General features: G+C 20.8%; 1 protein-coding gene across 5 annotated transcripts; it reads right to left on the bottom strand.

Annotated features, from left to right (window-relative positions):
* Positions 1 to 3,251: 3,251 nt before the first annotated feature.
* Positions 3,252 to 17,752, bottom strand: LOC129612172 (protein quick-to-court). 5 transcript variants are annotated; one of them, XM_055525686.1, is made up of 7 exons: positions 16,051 to 17,752; positions 15,902 to 15,933; positions 9,465 to 9,760; positions 8,396 to 9,371; positions 8,035 to 8,130; positions 5,380 to 5,463; positions 3,252 to 3,600 (listed from the first exon to the last, which is right to left on the bottom strand). In XM_055525686.1, the coding sequence occupies exons 1-7, from the start codon at positions 17,537 to 17,539 to the stop codon at positions 3,397 to 3,399; spliced, it is 3,177 nt and encodes a 1,058-aa protein (XP_055381661.1). In that variant the 5' UTR covers positions 17,540 to 17,752; the 3' UTR covers positions 3,252 to 3,396. The 5 variants fall into 5 exon arrangements, with proteins under 5 accessions (XP_055381661.1, XP_055381659.1, XP_055381663.1 ...); XM_055525684.1 differs by having other exon boundaries at positions 15,902 to 17,752; XM_055525688.1 differs by lacking the exons at positions 15,902 to 15,933; positions 16,051 to 17,752 and adding an exon at positions 11,807 to 11,856.
* Between the last annotated feature and the right edge of the window lie 2,040 nt (positions 17,753 to 19,792).

A 19,792-nucleotide genomic window follows, 5' to 3' on the forward strand; every position in this document is an offset into this window, starting at 1 on the left:
TTTTTTCTCGAAATTTTTATTCGAATTTTATTTCAAGTGCTCTTATATTTTTTTCTCTCTTTATTTAACAGCCAAAAATTATCATATTTCTTTCAAAATTTTGTTTGTTATTTTTTTTCAAATTAAGTAAGTTATTTAAATTGTATAATTATATTTTGATTTATTAATTTTACAATCTAGAATTTTTTCGAATTTCAAATTGAACGAAATATATGTTTAACTTTAGTTAATTTTGTTTTTATAAAATAATATCAATACCATATAATGAAATAAAGAATAATTATAATTTTTATAAAATTTGCCTTATGATATTAAAAATAAAGTAAATGTTTGTATAATTTTAATTTCTTATAAATATAAATTTAGAATCAAAATAAAAATTAAATAAAATTTCAAAATTTAAAATTTATTTTCATTTTGTTTTTACTATAATATATTCTATAAAATATACCTTTATTTCATTCATTTTGAAAATTTCTAAGAAATATTTTTTAAGAATAACTTTAACTTTGTACCAAAAATAAAATTATGAGAAAATGAATTGTTTTTTTAAAATTATTTTATTAAAATATTTAATAATAAATAGCGTTCGCAAAATATTTTATTTCATTTTATACTTATACACTCCCTGCATTTAACATTTAATATTCCAAAAATCATTCATTTTAAAATCATTTGAATTTTCAAATTTCAAAATTCAAAATTTAAATTGTAATTTTTTATTTATTTTAAAATATTTTAATTACATATTGTATTTTAAAAAAATTTTTTCTAACAATAGACGGAATATTTTTATACTGTATTTATAATTTTTATCATTTAAGTTTATACACAATTGCGTGTATATTCTACATTTTATAATTATTTTATTTAAATTTCATATCATGTGTTTTTTTGAAAAAAAAAACAGAATGAAAACAACTTAAAAAAAAAATACTATTGCATAATATTTTCTTTATAAATTTTTCATTTTATACTTTGGACGGTTTTCTTGCTCTTTAAAATTTTCGTCACAATTTTTCTCCGCCATCTTTTAGTGATAGAAATATACAAAATAAGAGAAGATATTAAGAGCAGAAGCAATTAACAATTAAATTAGAAATTATTTATGAATATTAATAAGTTGTATCAAAAATAATTTAGATTCAGTGTAGTAAAATTACTATTTTTGACGATATTTCAGAAACTAAACAAGATGAAGTTTTATAAACTTCTGTAATTGAAAATAAAATTAGAAAACTTGAATCTGCAAATTTAAAATCGGAATGAAAACAATTATTTTTATTGAATATAAAAATATATTATTTTTTAAAATAAATAATGAAAATTTAATAAAAAATATTAATTTATATTTATTTACTACAATTTTTGCTTCTGATATCTAAATATATTATATGAATAGTCACCATTTGGTATGCACACATACATTTATATATATACATACTTATTCATAGAATAATTCACTTTTAATTCAAATATATGTATATTTTTTTTGACCAATTTCGAATTTATTAAATTTAGATTAATATTTTGGTTTATTAATATAAATTGGTTTAGAAAATATGTTGTTAATTTTTATTTTTAATTTGTGTTTGATTTTGTATTCATTCGGTTTTGAATTTTAAATTTTGATTTTAAATTTAATGCTTTAATTCAATTTGACGTTTAACACAAAATAAATTTTGACTGTCAAAACAAATTTGACTTGACAAAAAAAACTTTCATATAGAATTTCAATTATGATTGAGTTTTGATGACTCAAATATTGAAAATATTTTTAAATTAATATATTTTAATAATTTCGAAATTGCAGTTTCTAAGTAAATAAGTGAATGTTGCTATATTATGAACAAATATGTATATATATAAAAATTTGTATATATGTAAAGGTATAGGTACATTTTCTTTTCGTTATTAAAATTTAATAAAAAAAAAATTAAATAGCAAACTTATCACCAGCATTTTTCTTTTTTCTTTTCTTAAATTACTTTAGGACAAAATTTCATTTAAAATTCACATTTCACTCGTGTTTTTTCTAACAAATCTAAATTTTTAGCAAAAAATTTTTCAATTTTTAACAACTTAGCAAGTATTTTTCACCTATTTAATTCAATTTTTTTTTTTTTGAAATTATTTTGATAAAGGTGCATTGTTTTTAGTACAACTACTTTTATTTAATTTTGTTTTCATATTTTTGTTTTGTGTTTTCTTACAGTGCATTCTCTATAAATAATAATAATCTATTATTTTACATAGCCTAATACAATTCTCAAAAAATTTCTCATTTTACATATTTCATTATTTTTTTCTTTTTTTATATTATTTTTTTGTTTTTTATTAGCTCAACTATCTATAATTTTCAGTATTCATTAAATATCTTATCGAAAAAGGCATTTTTTTAAAATAATTTTTAAAAATAAAAAAATTTTTTTTAATTAAAAGTAAACAAAAATCAATTGTCAATTATTTGAATTGTCAATTATTTGAAATTGCAATAATAGAAAGTAATTGTACTATTTTCTGTACAAACTGACAAATATTTTATTAAAATAATAAAGAAATAGTACTTTTTACAGAAAATGACAATAATTATGAAAGGAATGTAATAAAACAAAAGTAGTACAAAATTTATAAATAATGTCATGCTTTTTTTTTAAATATAGTAAATATTTTGTTTTTTTTTTTTTAAATATTTTAGTATTTTTATTCAATAGGATATAATTTTTGTATTTATGAAATATGTATATATATATATAACTCACTCAAAAATTATATAGTTTAGTAAATTTATAATATTATTTAATTATTATATTTCTTTTTATTTATTCTTTTGCCATAAATATAAACAAGTGATCAGTGACGTTACTGACTATTGTATTGTGTAATCATTGTAGAACCCGATTCCCGTTTAGAATATAATATAGACCATTGTATAGATATTATTTTATTTAAATTTTTATATTTTATTTTTTCTATACTAAATAACTTTTGAGTTCATCTTCTTTAAATTTTTTTTAGCATGTAATTTTTTTAAATATATGTGTTTAATAATAATTTAGATAATTTTGATTCGTTTTTTTATTTTGCAACAAACATTTCTTTTCTATTTTAATTTATCGCGATTTTTACTATCATTTTGATGATAATTAATTATTTATGTATTAATTAATTAAATTTTTTTTTCAATAAGATGAAATAAATTTTATAATTTTTAGGTACTACAATTTTTTTTTTGTTTTTTACTCTTAAAATTTTGAACTACAAATTTATGATAGCGCTGTAATTTTTTTTTTACTAGTTTTCATTATTTCAAACTTGTGTATTTTTTCGTTTGAATAAAAATTTGTATATATAAGAATATATAGTAAAACAACTTATACAATGTAAATAATAAATTTATTTCGATGTACGTGCTCTATGAATTTTTTCTTTTTCTTGTTCAGAAAACTCTAAAATACTTTCGATTGCATTCAAATGTCCTTGTGAATTTTCTTTATCAGTTAAAAAATAATAAATAGCGCTCTTAAGGAACTGCAATGTTACTTCTGGATCAACTTTTTGTTTATTTTGTTGAGCTTCAATTAAACGCCGATAGATTGTCTAAAATTATAGAGAAAAATAAAAAAAAAAGAGAGAAATAGAGAGATTTTTTTCTTATAAGAAATTTTTTTATTTTTTTTTTTCATTAAATTCATTTACAAAATTAATATTTTACATGTGCTTTTTTATTTTGAAATATAATCGACAATATTCGAATTTTATTTAATTTTTATATTTTTTAGGAATTTACAATGTCACATTGTTGTTATATGTACTTTTTCTGTCGTAAATTTTTAAAGAATCATGAATGAAAAGGAAATATTTGAAATGATCCTCATATCATCAGGAAAAATTTAAAACAGGTTCTAAAGCCAGATACGATCTTAATTTGTACAAAGTCCGTTTTTAACGTATTAAGTAATTAAAGGTAAGTGCGTACTTGTAATAATAGGAATTGTAATTCGAATTTTAATTGAAATTTCATTCAATTATAATGTAATGTTATTATTGTTTTTTTAACTTTCAACAGTAAAATTTTCATGTCTAGAATATTGTAATTTTCTATAGGGTATACTTTCATGTTAAACACACGTCTAATTTTATGCAAAACGAAATAGCAATGTCAAAATTGTATTCTCTTTATTGTAATAATAAAATGAGTGCAAAAATGTAATGTGAGATTATTACTACAATAAAACGTACTTTGTACGTACTGTAAAGAATTTTTGACAGAATTAAATGTCTTTTATTTCTAGTACAGTTTTATTATTTATTTTAATATGAGAATATTCTAATGCGTATAGTATACAAATTCGTTAGTATTTCCACTCTCAATTTAATATATGTTATGTATGTACATATGTGCATTCGTTCGTATCTTCTACTTAATATTCAACTAAACAATGTTAATTTGTTTTAAATTTAAGAAGTATATAGATTCTTTAGTACTTCTACAAATTATACTTTAATAATGTCTTTTTTTTAAGAGATTTTAAGATTTTTTTATGTATATACAATGGAAAATTTCTATTTTAGACACTATATTAAAGGAAAGTCGATTATATTTGAAATGACATAAAAAAAATTACCCCTTCAGTTAATATAACATGAATGTATAATTATATGTATGTATGGTTTTCATATACAACAATGCAAAACAAGAATTAAGCTAAAAAATGAATAAAACGATCATTTTAAATGAAAAACACGTAATGATATTTTTTTTTTATACTTAATACTGTATTTAATTATTATTAAATAAAAGTTTATATGTATTATGTAAAAATATGAGTAAGTTTAGTTATACATATAATATATATATATCTATATAAAAAAAATATGTTTATATAATAGTTGAATAATAGCTTTATTTTATTTTAAATAAATTTTCTTTTCCAAATGATTATGATTATTATTATTATAATAATTTTTAATTACAAATAGCAATAAATATTTTTTATATATGTATGAAAAACTGTACAAGAACATTAAAATTTTATATTAAATCTTAAAAAATTATATAATTTTTCCCATAAAATTAATATTTATATATTAATACTTAAACAATATACTATAATAATTATATGATAATGATAATTATAAAAAAAATCGTGAAAAATTTATTAATCTAAATAAAAATATAATATTATTTTGACGCGAGGCAAAATTTGAATAAAATTTTCTTTTATTTTTATAATTATAATTAAAAAAATAATTATTAAAAATAAAATTAAATAATATTATTAAATAATTCGTGCATTTCAATAATGTTAATTTATAATTGTTTTTTCGTATTGAAATAGTTTTCTTTAAAAAAACTACTTTGAAAAAATTACAAACCTTCCTCGCGCCAAGTACCCATAACGATATAGCTTCTTTTGCTGTTAGAAGAGCGCATTCACCTCTTTCTCTATTGTTGCATACCTATAAGAAATTTAATTGAAATACACAAAAAAAAACATACGATGATTTTAATCAAAAACAAAATCAAAAAACAAATAGGTAGGAGAAAAAAAATTTTATTGTTTTTCTTCTTTTTATATTAAAATTAATTAATTATTAAAAAATTAAACTTGAATAAAATATTAAAAAGGCACTATATATTATATTGCAATTATTTATAGAAATATAATTACAAAATTTAAAATTATTTAAAATTCAAACTTTTCTACAAATTAAAATTAAATTATTTCAATTTTCTTCTTCTTTTTTTTATTATTTATATAAAATTAGTTATATTGTATATTTGGGATTATATTTTATATTTACAAAATTTATTATATTGTATAATAGTTTATTAGTTAGATCAAAACACTTCTCATATTAATTAATGTATGTTTTAATTTAATTTTAAAAAAATTTTTATTGAAATCTTGTATAATTATTTCGTCATATTAATATTGTCAAACAAGAAATTAATTAAAACTGTCAAATTATAATTGAGTGAAAATAAAATTTAGGTGTGACAATTATTGTCTCAGTCAAATTAAATTCAATCAAAGGATTGTGTTGGAATAAATTGTGGTTTGCGTCAGTGAAATTCTAGTGAGAATTGCCAACATGAAATTTTATTAATATTAAATATAAAAAAAAGTACTTAAAGGTTATTTTTATAGAGCTCATTAATGTGTCAGAATTTTTGTTAATTAAAGTTCTTGTATTTTTTAGTAAAAGTAAATTTAAAATAAATTATATAATGATAAATGAGGACCAATACCAATTTTGAAGTGTTTTCTCACAAATTTCAAGGCAAAAGTGTTTTTTTTATATTTTATAATATTATAATACTTATTAAATTAAAAATTTTATATTTTTTTCAATTACTTACTTTATCATATTCTAAAAAAGTGCTAATATAATTCAGGTTTGTCTAAAATTTATTTAAAATACAAAAACAAATAAAACAACAAAAGTATATGACAAACTAAAATTATTAGCGCTTAAAATTCCATTTTAATATTTTAAACTTTTTTTTTTAAATTTAACTGCGTGTGGAACAATTTAAATTGCAAACTAAGCTAAAAATAAATAATTTTTAATGAATGTAATTTACTATTTAATTATAAACTTTTTATTTTATTTTCAAATTATATACACATTTAAAACACTACTTGTACAATTTCAATATTTAAATTCAGTCCGTTGTCAAAATAAATGTAGTAAGTACATATTCCGATATTTAAAGTACTTTTAAAAAATAAATTCACAAACAGGAATAAAAAATTTTTCTCATAATTTTCCTTCAATATTATTTTATGAGTAAAGTTTAATCAGTACAAAATGTGTCAAAAAAAATGTCATAAAGGTTAAATCTTTCCAATATATATAATGTACTTTGTATTCAAATTCAAAATTTGAAATTAATATTTTATAATTTTAATAAAATTATATTTCAATTTTTAACATTTTTAAAGTGCACATTCGAATCATGAAAAATGTTGCTGAATATAGGTATGGCAGTGTTGATGAAATAGATACCGTGACAGAAATAATCAAAATAAGGAAACATAAATTTTATTAAAATAAAAAAAAAATAAACCAAAAAGTTTTTTGTTTCAATTTAAAGGAAAATATAATATTAGCCTTCGGTATGTATATAACGCTAAACGAAAAGCAAATGTCATTGACGAATAAAAATACAAATGTCAACTTCAATTGCTTTTATAATATGCATTCACAATGAAGAATTTTTAAATTTAAAATATTTCGCAACGGAAGAACGTATTATAGACTTTGTTTCGCTACATTTAAATAATTGATCGAAATACATACTAAAGGCTTTATAACGTAAAATCTCACGATTTTTTTTTTTTTTGTTTTCTGAAATAAAACTAAAAATTTCATTTTACCAAAATAAAAATTTAATATATTTCATCCAATTTTCTTTATATATATCATATATAATAAAATTATAATCATGAAAACCATTGTAAATGATATTTAATTATGATATTGCAAAACTTATTTATAAAATGTTATAATAATGAATTAAAAACAAAATATCGAAAACAAAAAACGAATAAATTTCCAATTAAAATTTTTATAATAATAATATTCCAAAAAATAAATCAATTTATAAGAAAAAAAAAAAGAAAATTTAATTAAAATTAACAAATAAAATATTGCAATTTCGATTATTTAAATAAAAAAAAATGTTTTATACAAAAATCAATAATATATTTTATTTTTATAATTTTATATTTTAAATTTTGAAACAAAATTTTGAAACAAAAACACGAAAAACAAAAGCAAAAATTAAATAAAAACCATGATAAAATGTTAAATTTATAAATGAATTTGTATACAAATATATTATACATTTACGTAAGTATATACGTATGCATCTATATGTAAATTATATTTTAATTATACAATATATAAAATAAGAATAAACAAGAATATATTGACATATCATTTATAATACCAACATAAAGCAACATCAAATATTGTTAGCAACATAAATAATAGGAACATTGACAACAATGGGAAACTTACCCTAATATTTTCTAATTCGTCTTGTGTACTCTGTAATTGTTGCAGTAATTCTGGTATTGATACACGATTTGGTTGCCTATGCGCTATTTCCATTATCTAAAATTTTAAAATAGAAAAAAAAATTAATAAAAATAATAGAGAATAGAAGGGAAATTGCAAGAAGAAAAATATGTAGTGTGCTGTTTCAGCAATAAGATATCATTCTAAATATATGCAAAATTATATAAAATTTTTAAAAAATATTTTATATGGTTTGTATTGGGTTTTTGTTTCGTTTTAATCCAAAAATATCTTAAAATCTTTTTAAAATAATTTCAATTTAGAAAACTAAAATATAAAATATTTAAATATCATATAATACCTGTTCAGCACGTGCAATTCTTTCAGCTTCCTGACCTTTTTGATACATATGTAAGTACATTTTCTTTTGTGTTTCTTCATGTTCCAATAATTTTTGTTGTAAATCTTCTAATTGTTTTTCCAATTCACGAATTTTTTCTTTTGCTTGTTCATAATCTGGTACAATGTCAGCATATCTAGTATTAATATCAGCTAATTTTTGTAATAATGCTTCAATACGATCATTATGTGATTTTTTTAATTCACCAGTTGCATCATCTTGATTTTTAATTAATTCTTCAATTTTTTTCTCATACAATCTTATTAATTCAGCTCTCTGTTCTTCATATGTTTCAATTAAATTATTATCACTACCACATGCTTGATCTTGGGTTGAATGTGATGTTGTCATATCTTCAAAATGACCGGAATCAGCAAATGAACTTTGCATTTCAGAATTTGATATTTTATCCAAATAATTTGTTGATGTTTGATGGGATGATGAACTACTACTATTACCACCACCAGAACCAATATTATAATTATTAATATGAGATGGATGATGAATATGATGATGATGATGATGTAAATTTCCACTACCAGAATTTCCTCCATGATGAAATAATACATGTTTTGGACTTGATTTTATACCATCATCTAACATCATTGTATCAACAATTGGTGATACATCTTGTGATGTTTTTAAATCAGTTGGTGCTTCACGTACAGTAACTGCATCACTTGAATTTGATGGATCTTCTGGTGAACTTAATGATGCTTTAAATAAACGTAATTCAACAACTTCACGTGTTAAACGTAATAATTCAGAATCTTTTTGTTCTAAATCTTGACGTGCCTGTGTTAATAGTTCTTTTAAACGTCTTAATTGCCTTTGAGCACGTTGTGTTGGTGTTAAATAATCATCACCAACTTGACCAGCATATGCAGAACAATGAACAACATATTTCATTTTTCTACCACTAAATGTTGTTCCATTCCTAAAACGACACATTTAAAAAAATGAAAAATAAAAATTATTATTAATTTTGAAAAATTCTGAAATTAAAAAAAAAAAAATTAATTTGATTTACCTTGCTACATAAGGATGATCACAAGACATTGTTGATCTGCCCGAACTATAACTGTAAACAGAATCTAAATCGTCATCTATATATGTATTATATGAATCTGGTGTAACTGGTGGAGTTTTTGGTGTAATTTTATTATGATTTGTTGATGAAGATGGACTGCAATTTGATCTTGATGGGGTTTTTGGTGTATGCGGAGTTTTTGGCGTTATTGGTGTACGTGATTTCATCGAAGTGCTAGCATTATTATTACTATTATTATTTGCATTCGATGTCGATGGTGCATTCAGATTTAATGTCTAAAAAAATTAATAAATAAATTTAAATTAGTAATTGTAATTTTAAAAAATTTTTACAAATTTATTTTAAATATTTATAATTTTTTACTTTTTTAGGTTTGTTAAGAAGAAACATTTTCTCATAGTAAGACGAAGTGTACCATCATTGAAAACGATTTGCACTAATAGAGTATTATTGGAAAATTATTTATTATTAATATTGTTTTTGCTTTCAGTTTATTAAACAGAAAATATAAAGTCTTTTGCCAAGGTAATATGCATATTATTCTTTTCAAAAATCCTTGTACAATTGCACATTATTATTATTATTATTATGCTTTTATATTTTTACATATACAATGTTAGTTGGTTTTTTAATCGATTTTTCAATTTAAAAAAAAAAAAAATTTTTTAAAAAAGAAATAATTTCAATAATTTTCACATATTATTGTTTGTACTCGTATATATGGTTGTCACATGTTTTTCGTTTTAAAATAAAATACAAAAAAAAAATTCATATTACCTTCGAAAAGACACACCTTTACCTAAATATTATATACTAACCAAATCAGATATTTAGAATTTTCTATTTCAAATTTTTGCGAGTTAACTTACCCCCGAACAAACAAAATATAACTATGAACAAAAAAAAATATTAATTAAGAAAAAAAATTTTCAATTAAAAGAGAAAAATATTTGTAAAAAAAAATTTTATTTTGTTTTATAATGGTACTGGTACCCTATATATATTACCTATATACTAATAAAAGTATATAGGTGTCTTACATATGAATTATTATTTGAGTGCAATAAAAAAAAAATTTTGTTGGCACAGCTTTATACTTGATTGAAGAAAAAAAATCGAACCGAAAAAAAAAATCAATTTTAATTTGTTTGTTACACAAACACCGAATTAATTCATTCGGTTTCCATATAATACTTGTGTTTCGACATTTGGATTTTGTATTTTTTTTTCCTTTATTTTTTCTTGATTTTTTGGAAAATGCGGAAATGAATTCAAAATTTAACTTTTATTATGCAATTTTTTTATTCATACTATATACATATATATATAAATTGTTATAAGTAGAATAAAACATGAAATAAATGAGAGTAAAAAATTTCAAAATCACACAAAAATTTTTCAAAGTGAATTGCAAAATTGAATTTTATAAATTTTTATGTGTGTAGTATAAGTAGGTATTAATAATTTAAAATTCAATATATTTTATTAATACTAATATTTTTTTTTGTGTTATATATATATGCATATATATATAAGTAATTTAAAACAATACTTTAATTATAGAAAACAAAATCTAATTAAAAATTTTTTTAATTAATTATTTTATTATTTGTTTATTTGTTTTCTTTAAAAATTTCATTTTAATTCACTTTAAAAAAAAAAAAACAAATACAATAATGAAAAAACGAAAAAATGTGAAAGTGGTCTTTAATTCATTTCCTGTCTTATGTGCCATTCCTATATATCTAAAATTCATAATATTAAAAGTATTTCCTCTTAAAATTACATTTACCTTTCCTTTTTTAACACATTTGATATTGAATGAAAAGAAATCAAAACACTTTTCAAATAAAATTGTTTTTTTTTTTTGTTTTTTTGTTTTCACCACATTAGAATAAAAACTTGTGATTCATTAATAATAAAATAATTGTGTTGAGGTGAAATTTATTTTCCTTTTTTTTTTTGCTTTTTAGTTTTCCCTTGCAAAAATCTCTTTTTAATGATTTTCTTTTTCCGATTTATTCCATCTATTTACGTACTATAACAAAATATTGTAATAATCCAAATTATCTTCTTTAGACCACTTCAAATACTAGACAAAGTTCTTAAGAAAACATCATTTAAGAATAAAAAAAAAAAATTAATTTTTGCTTCTGCTTTTTTTTTTTGTTTTTCTTGTTTCACAACCTCAAAAAGTTAAAACTTATTGTGTTACAAATTATGTACTTATATATTGTATGTATAAAGAATTGTTTAGAAAATAAAATAAAAAAAAAACCTTAAAAAAAGAACAACCAATGTATGTATGTATATGTACTTACATACATATAAAAAATCACTATAATATTTAATACAGATTATTATTATTTTATGTGCACAACACTCAATGACCTAGACAAGACTGGTGTGTATAATATTTAAGAGAAAAAAAAAAAACCAAAAACACAGAGAAAGACGAAAGAAAAAAACAAAATAATAATGAAAATATTATGGGGTAGATTTCCCTTAGGGACATTTTTCTTTTGCCTTTATGAACCCCCTCATTTTTTGAACAGAGAATTAGAATTAAAATATTCTTATGCCTTGAGTATATAGCGTATATTAATGCATATAATGTATATGCATAATGTGTATACATAAGTAAAATTATATTTTACAGGGTGTATCGAGGTGCAATAGATTTTCGGAAAAAGGGCCTTGGAAATTTATGTTAAAAATGCAATGATTCTTTTTTTGTCATCATTTTATTTTCAGTGATTTGAATTTTACGTTGCATGACATAATGAAAATGAAGAACAGAACAGTAAATTTTACTTAATGCGTAAAAGAAAAAACAGAAAAACAAAAGTCTTAAAAATTTTAAATAGCAATTCCGTAATTATTTCGTCAAAAAGTCTTCAACCTATGTATATCACCATTGATGGAGTTATATTGATATAAAATATAAATTTCATGGGATGTAAAATGAATTTAGCAAATTGAGCCTATATCTAACATATCTCTGACACATATCTAGATAAAGTGTTAAAATGGAACGATCCAAGGTCGAAAAACTCCATGAAAAGACGAAAAACGCCAATATTTTTTTCTGTTATTTGAGTATATATACTAATGAGCTGTATCCCTGCTTTGGAAATACCATTGAGTTCTGAACGCTCTGTATTTGTTTCCTTGTATACAAATGCAAAATAAATGAGTGATACGAGTAAAAATATATGAATTGTGAAATTTACACCATATTAACAAATTGTAACAACAATGTACCTGTATACAATATACAATTATAAATAATTTTCATATTGCAACTTTTATGTTTTCCACTCACATAGTAAGTAGGTACTACAATACCATTATGTATACATTTTTCAGTGTGAAAAATGCAGGTACTAAATATTTAAAGAATTTATATTCACAATTATATAACCTATATACATGCTCTTATATTTCACATATTGTAGTACATATTTTTAACACAGGTACTTTATACATATATATATATATATAATCTATTCTACATAATTTAAAACTCAGCTAACACCTATGTATATATATATATATATATATGTAATCACCAGCTGAATAAAAGATTTATTTTATTCATTTTTTGTTATTGTATACTATATGCCAACGACTTTCCTTGATGATGGCACAGAAATGGCAAAATATGTAAAAAAAAAACAAAAGACGAGCAAAGAAAAACAAAGAAAATAAAGAAATAAAAATTAATATGAAAATGAATGTTTAATTTTAAACACACACATATCTTTACTATAGAGATATATAAAGACCAAAGAGAGTATTGAATTTCCACCATATTTTTTAGTGTTCTTTAAAAATTGTAAATTTATATTATAGAGGTGAATTGAAGAAAAGAATTTTATCATTGTTTAAATTACCTATAATAAAATTTTTTAATATGAAATTTAATATTCCTTAAATATATTAGTGTTATAATAATAATATGTGTTAAAAGATAGGCTGCGAAATCTATAAGTACTCCATACAATTTTAGTTATATTGCAGAAATAAATTATTTGAATAACATTAGAATAAGCTTAAATAATAATTAATTAAGAGCATAACGAATGTCAAATGTCCTCGGAATTGCGAGTTCACTACAGTAAATTAATATAATGTTATATATTTTTAACATGAATTATAACACAATTATATAACAGTTATGTATACATATGGAAGGTCTTCATTTCGCAAGACGTAAAATAAGATTGTGTGAATTTTATAATATTATATTCCAAACAGAATATTTTTGCTATATGCTATAAATATTAATTTCCCTTAACATTTAATATTTTTAATAATTTTTAGTTTAGTATTTTTAGTTACGTATAGTTAGTTATACGTAATATTTTCTGATATGAAATTGAAATTTAATAAATTTACCTATACCCAATTTACCATATTCAGAAATCTTTGATGGTACTGCAATAAATTTTAAATGATTACACAAATCAAATTTAAACTTACTCGATTATTATTTAAAAAAATATTAGAAATTTCGCATAATAGAATTTGAAAAGGAAAACTATGATAGAACAGAAAATATGAATGTATAGCAAATTAAAATTAAATTTCTTAATGAAATTTAAATACCGTATACAAAATGACGGACAAACATTTTCTAAAAAACCAGAATTATGAAAACGTATTTGTAAAATACAAAAATTTATTGTTTCTTTCTTTTTATTATTACTATTTCTTCCGGTTTCTATATAAATTTCACCCTAACCTATTCCGTTTCCTATACATGGATAATATTCTTTTCCTATAATTTATTCTAGTTCTTCTTCTTCATATTCTTATCGCTCTGCCTGCCACATCAGAACAATATTTAAATTGAGTATATTTGTAAGTATATAATGATATAATGTATGTAAATGAAAGAGAAAAAGAGAAATTAATATGAAAATAAAAAAAAAGAAAAAGAAATATTTTAAATAGTGAACTCAAAAGGAATTACAACATAAATTTTATTCTAAAAGTAAAGAAGAATAGGAAAAATCAATAAAAATGTTAAAAACAAAATAACAAAAAAAAATAATAAAAAAGTTGTAAAATAAAATATTTTTTTTCTCTTTTTTGATTTTGATGAAAAATGGCGCTAATGAAAAAAATATAGGGAAATGAAAAAAAAAATGAAAATAATTTATTATGGTTTTATGATTAAATTTATCATATTTTTTAATAATTTTATTTTAGAAACTAATTCAGCTATTTAAATAATTTTACATTCGTGTCCAAATGTGGAAAATGAAAATCCAAAACCACCCCAAAAACCGATACTCTGCCTTTTATAAATTTTCAATGCTACCCAAAATAATCAATTCAGTTTTGTAAAAGTTTAATGATAAATGGATCCTGAACCATTTGCCGTTATTTAAATAAATTTTAGAAATTATTTAATTAAAAAATTTGCCTTCTCATTAATTATCTTTCTCATGATAATTTTTGTCAATAACAATTTATGGTTGTGTATATGTTGTATACATTTTACATATTTTGACTTATGTAGCTCATGAGAGCAAATTTTTAAAACGGCATTGTATTATGCAACGATAACAAAAATTTAAAACAAGTTTTTAAAATAAACAGTGTAAGAATTTTTCATTTTTAAAGAATTTCCTAAAGAATTTCATGCGAGTAAATTATTAGTAGTAAAATTGAAATTTTAACTTTTAGCAAAATTTCAGAGCTGTTATAGCTACTTATTTTTTTATAAATAGTTTAGGCACTTAAGAATCGAATTTTGTATAATCGAAATATTTTCGTAATTAAATTGTCAAACTTGATTAATGTTATAATTAATTGTCAATAATTTTTGATAAATATTGAGGTTGAAGTATTGAACTTTGTCATGCCCTTCAAAATTAATTACATTTTTGCATTATAAATGTTTTTATATTGAAATATTCCAAATATTTTTAAATGGTTTTTTAATATTATAATTTTAGATTAAAATTGTTGGAATTATACAAAAAAAATTATATACTTACATAATAATTTTAAGAGCCTTTATCTAAAATAATTTACATAATAAATTTTTTAATTACATGATGATTTTATGTCAAGGTTAAAAAGGTATTTTTTATTTCTAATATTGAACCTATTAACATAGAATATCTAAATATGAATGTATTATTTAGCTATTATACGAACAAATATACATATTTTAAATTTAATGTTAAAAAAAAGGATTTATTTAAATCACATTTCTATAATTCTAATTTTAAAAACATTATAGTCATAATCAAAGGGTAAGTGGGGCATTGAACGATAAGAAAAATAACGTTAATCGATAATATAACTAATAAATACATGTATCTATATATATATCAATATATGTATCTATATATATATATATGTATAATAATAATTATTATTGTAATGTTTACACTTACCATTCCACCAGAATCACGTTTTGTTTTAGCGCCTGATGAGGTACAAGTAATACCAGTTGATGATGAATTTGTACAGCATACAATATTTTTTGTTGTAATATTATTATTATCTTTTTTTAAAGTATTTGCACAATTTAATAATATATTACCAGATTCTTCAGCTTCTTCAGCAATTGGACTTATTGGACTGCATGATGATTTAGGGCAACAACCATTTGGACATTTAATTTGATTTTCAACAATACAACTACCATTTGGTATTATTTTATTATCATTATTAATTATTAATGTCGTTGTATTAATAATTGTTTCATCAATTTTATTAATAATATCATCTAGATTTTCTATATTTTTTTCATTTTGATTTTTCATTAAATTTTCTTCATCTTTTGATATGACCTTCATATCATCCATTTTAGACGCCATATTATTAACTGTATTTTCTGTTATACATACTGTTGTTTTTGTTGTTGTTGTTGTTGCTGTTTCCGTATTTGTTGTTGGTTTTGATGTTATATCACTACTATTTGTATTATTTTCATTTATTAATTCAGTTGTTAATTCTTTATTATTATCTATTTTATTATTTGTATCCGATTTCAATGTGCTACTCATTTCAATGATATCGTTACAATCACTAAATTCTATATTAATTTTATCCTTTTCATTAGCTTTAATATTTTCTTTTATTTTAAAATTTTGATTTTCTTTTTCAGTTTCTATTCCTACAATACTTGATGTAATTAAATTTTTACTCAAATGTTGTGTTAGTATAACTTCGTGTTTTCCCTTCTTATTATTTTTAATATTATATGAATATCCTTTAAATTCGTTTTGAATTTTTTGTTGTTGATAAATTTTATTTTCGTTGTATTGTATTTGCTGTTGTTTTTTCAATTGGTATTGGTTTAACAGTTTTTGTTCATTTAATTGTTGTTGTTTATAAAAATGTTGTTGCTGTTGTTGTTGTTGTTGTTGTTGTTGTTGCTGTTGCTGATAATGATGTTGCTGTATATAACAGTGAGAACTGTTAAAATTATTATTAAGATAATAATGACCACCAAAATATTTAACACCACCTGGTGATGAATCTCGTGATAATGAAGAACTTATACGTTTACGAAATGTTGGAGGAGATGTAAATAATAATAAATCAGAATTATTTATTGTTGCTGTTGTATTAGTTTTTCCTGCTGTTAATGTTGTTGAATTGTTAGTAGAATTATTAGTGCGCAATCTCGCCGATAATGAACGTCTTGAATTATGTCGTGATGGTGAATTTATTATTACTGGTATACGACTACGACGAAATTGTCCTGGTGAATTTGTTATAATATCCGAATTTAAAGATGTTGTTGAATTTGTGCTTTTTAAATTTGTATCAATGGGTATAGATGTTAATGTATGATTTGTAATGGTGAATTCAGTTCTATTACTAAATGATAAATTTGTTTCGTAATTAATTCTTGTAACTGGTGAAGAGCTATTACGTCTTTGTTGTAATCTTCGTTTTTCTTTAACTGTTAATGGTGGTGTTGATATTTTTGTTGGTATTGAGGTTGGTAATGTTGTTATTGTTGAAGATGATGATGATAATGTTGCTATGTTTGTTTTTTTATTTTTCAATTTTGACATCATACACAAGAGTACCGAAATAACTATATGATGTTAGTTTTAAGGTACATGCATGTATATGTTGTGCAAGTTGCGATGAATTTTTTTTCCTTATTATTATTATAGTTATTATTTTCTTTAGTTACTATTTTGTTAGTATTGTATGAATGAAATATTAGTTACGTCATTAATGCGTTTTATATTTAGGGTTATTTTTCTTTTTTATGTGAATCTTTTTTTTTTACCTTTCTTTTTTTAGTAAGATGTAATTATAATGAGATGTAATTTGTTTTTATGATATATATTATAAGTAACTAAAATAATTTTTCGGATTTAACAGTAATGATGAATTAACAGTATCTGAAAACATAAGATGAATAATAAATGTTATTATCATTGTATACACCATCTAAAATTAGAAAGTAATTTGTAATAATATTTTTAAAACTTATTAAAAAAGGGAAATTGTCAAAAATTAGGTGAGTATTAGGAGAGAAAATAATAAAAATGTAGTTGAAAATTATGACGTAGTAGAAATTTCATATTTTCCCTTTTGAGCAATAAACAAAAACTATTAAAGAAATATTAGAGTGGAGAAGATAATAAGAGTGAAATAAATTTTATATGGGAATTTTTTCATATTTTTCATTTAGTTATAGTTCTTTTGAATTAAATTTGCAAAATTAATATATAAATATAAAAAAAACTATATAGTTATAAAACAATAGTTTTCACAAGAAAATATTTTTATTATTTCGTCAGAAATAAGGAAATTTTTCTTGTATTCTCATGTAAATCAATTAAAATACTATAAAATTTGAATAAACAATAATTTTTATGTTAAAATGAAAATCAAGTAATTTTGAGACAAGATAAATTTATATCCAAAATTAATTATTTAATTGTTATATGTTTTGAAATTCTTATATGATGCAACTTTAAATTCAATCTTTTCTAAAAAAAAAAAATGCCACATAATCTAAGTCTAAAGCTAAATGGTATAATTTATCTTTTATGGTTAATTGAGAAATTTAGTCATTATAAATAATTTTCTAACTCAAGTGTTAATAAGAATTAATGAAAATGAAGAATTAGAAAAAATTTCTCACACTTATCAAAACTAATATTCCAATATAGTACAAAATAATACTCAAATTATTTGAATGTGTACCATACCAGTGTTGTCAAATCATGGGAAATTTTTCTTTTATGTTATAAAAAAAGGAAAGTTACCACATTCTTAAACGCGTAAAACCAATTTTTTTAATTAAAGTATTCCGTTAGGAAGAACATTTTGTTAATTTATAACAGAATGTCTAAGATAGACCAAATTTTTCGACTAATAATAAGTTAGACTATGTGCAGTGCTAGAAATTCGATAACTTTTTCTTAGTATAATATCACGTTGTCTCGCCTTGAAAGAATTTTTAATTAAAATGTTTTTTTATGTACATATTATTATGTACATATACTTGTATAACAGTTTCATATATTTCATACAGACTGTATTGTTATTTTAGTATTTCTTTCTGTATTAATCTTAAATTACACTATATACATTAATAATAATTTTATAATATAATTCGCTTTCTATTTCAATTTTTATTAAAAATAATTGTTAAAATAATAATCTTGTTTTTTTTTTTTAAAGTAATTATAGCGTTCAGAAATGCATTAAAAATGCTAAAAAATTAAAATATAAAAGTTAACAATTGCAATAAACAGAACAACTATACGAGCATACATAAATGAAAAGCGAAATGTAATTATGCTTTATTAAAAGAAAAAAAAAATCTAATAGAAAAATTTCTTTTAACTTTTCATTTCTAAAATGCACCTATGAAAAAAAAAAATGGTTTGTAATCGTATGTGTGGTTTGATTGTACTAAACACAAAAAACATAATATTTTTTTTTCGTGTGCTTGATTTATTTTTCATAAACCGTATCCAACGCTTTTTTTCTATCTTTTTTATTAATTAATTAACTTTTGTTTTAAGGTTTTTTTTTTTCTCTATATTTTTTGTTTTCTTATTCGTGTTATTTTTATTATCATTAATTATATTAAGTATATTATATACAGTGTTTAAAGTTCCGAAGGAAAAATAAAAAAAAAAAAATATGCTATTGCACATTGAGCAAAAAAAAGCAGCAAAAATTATGCTTAATTTTATACCGGACCTCTTGAAGCGATATACTATAGAAAAATTATTAGAAATAAAAAGCAAGTAGAAGCAATTATAATTGAAATTTCAACTTTAAATACCTTAAAAATAAAA

This window comes from Condylostylus longicornis, unplaced genomic scaffold, assembly GCF_029603195.1.
Source record: "Condylostylus longicornis isolate FDR11 unplaced genomic scaffold, ASM2960319v2 ptg000063l, whole genome shotgun sequence".
NCBI classification, from domain to species: Eukaryota; Metazoa; Arthropoda; class Insecta; order Diptera; family Dolichopodidae; genus Condylostylus; species Condylostylus longicornis.

What these genes read in the sequence shown, in the direction of transcription:
- LOC129612172 (XM_055525684.1), bottom strand. Translation starts at nt 17,539, where the DNA reads ATGATGTCAAAATTGAAAAATAAAAAAACAAACATAGCAACATTATCA. An exon ending in AACGTGATTCTGGTGGAATG is followed by an intron (nt 9,761 to 15,901) that starts GTAAGTGTAAAC and finishes TAATTTTTTTAG; the next exon opens with ACATTAAATCTGAATGCACC. An exon ending in GATCATCCTTATGTAGCAAG is followed by an intron (nt 9,372 to 9,464) that starts GTAAATCAAATT and finishes GTGTCGTTTTAG; the next exon opens with GAATGGAACAACATTTAGTG.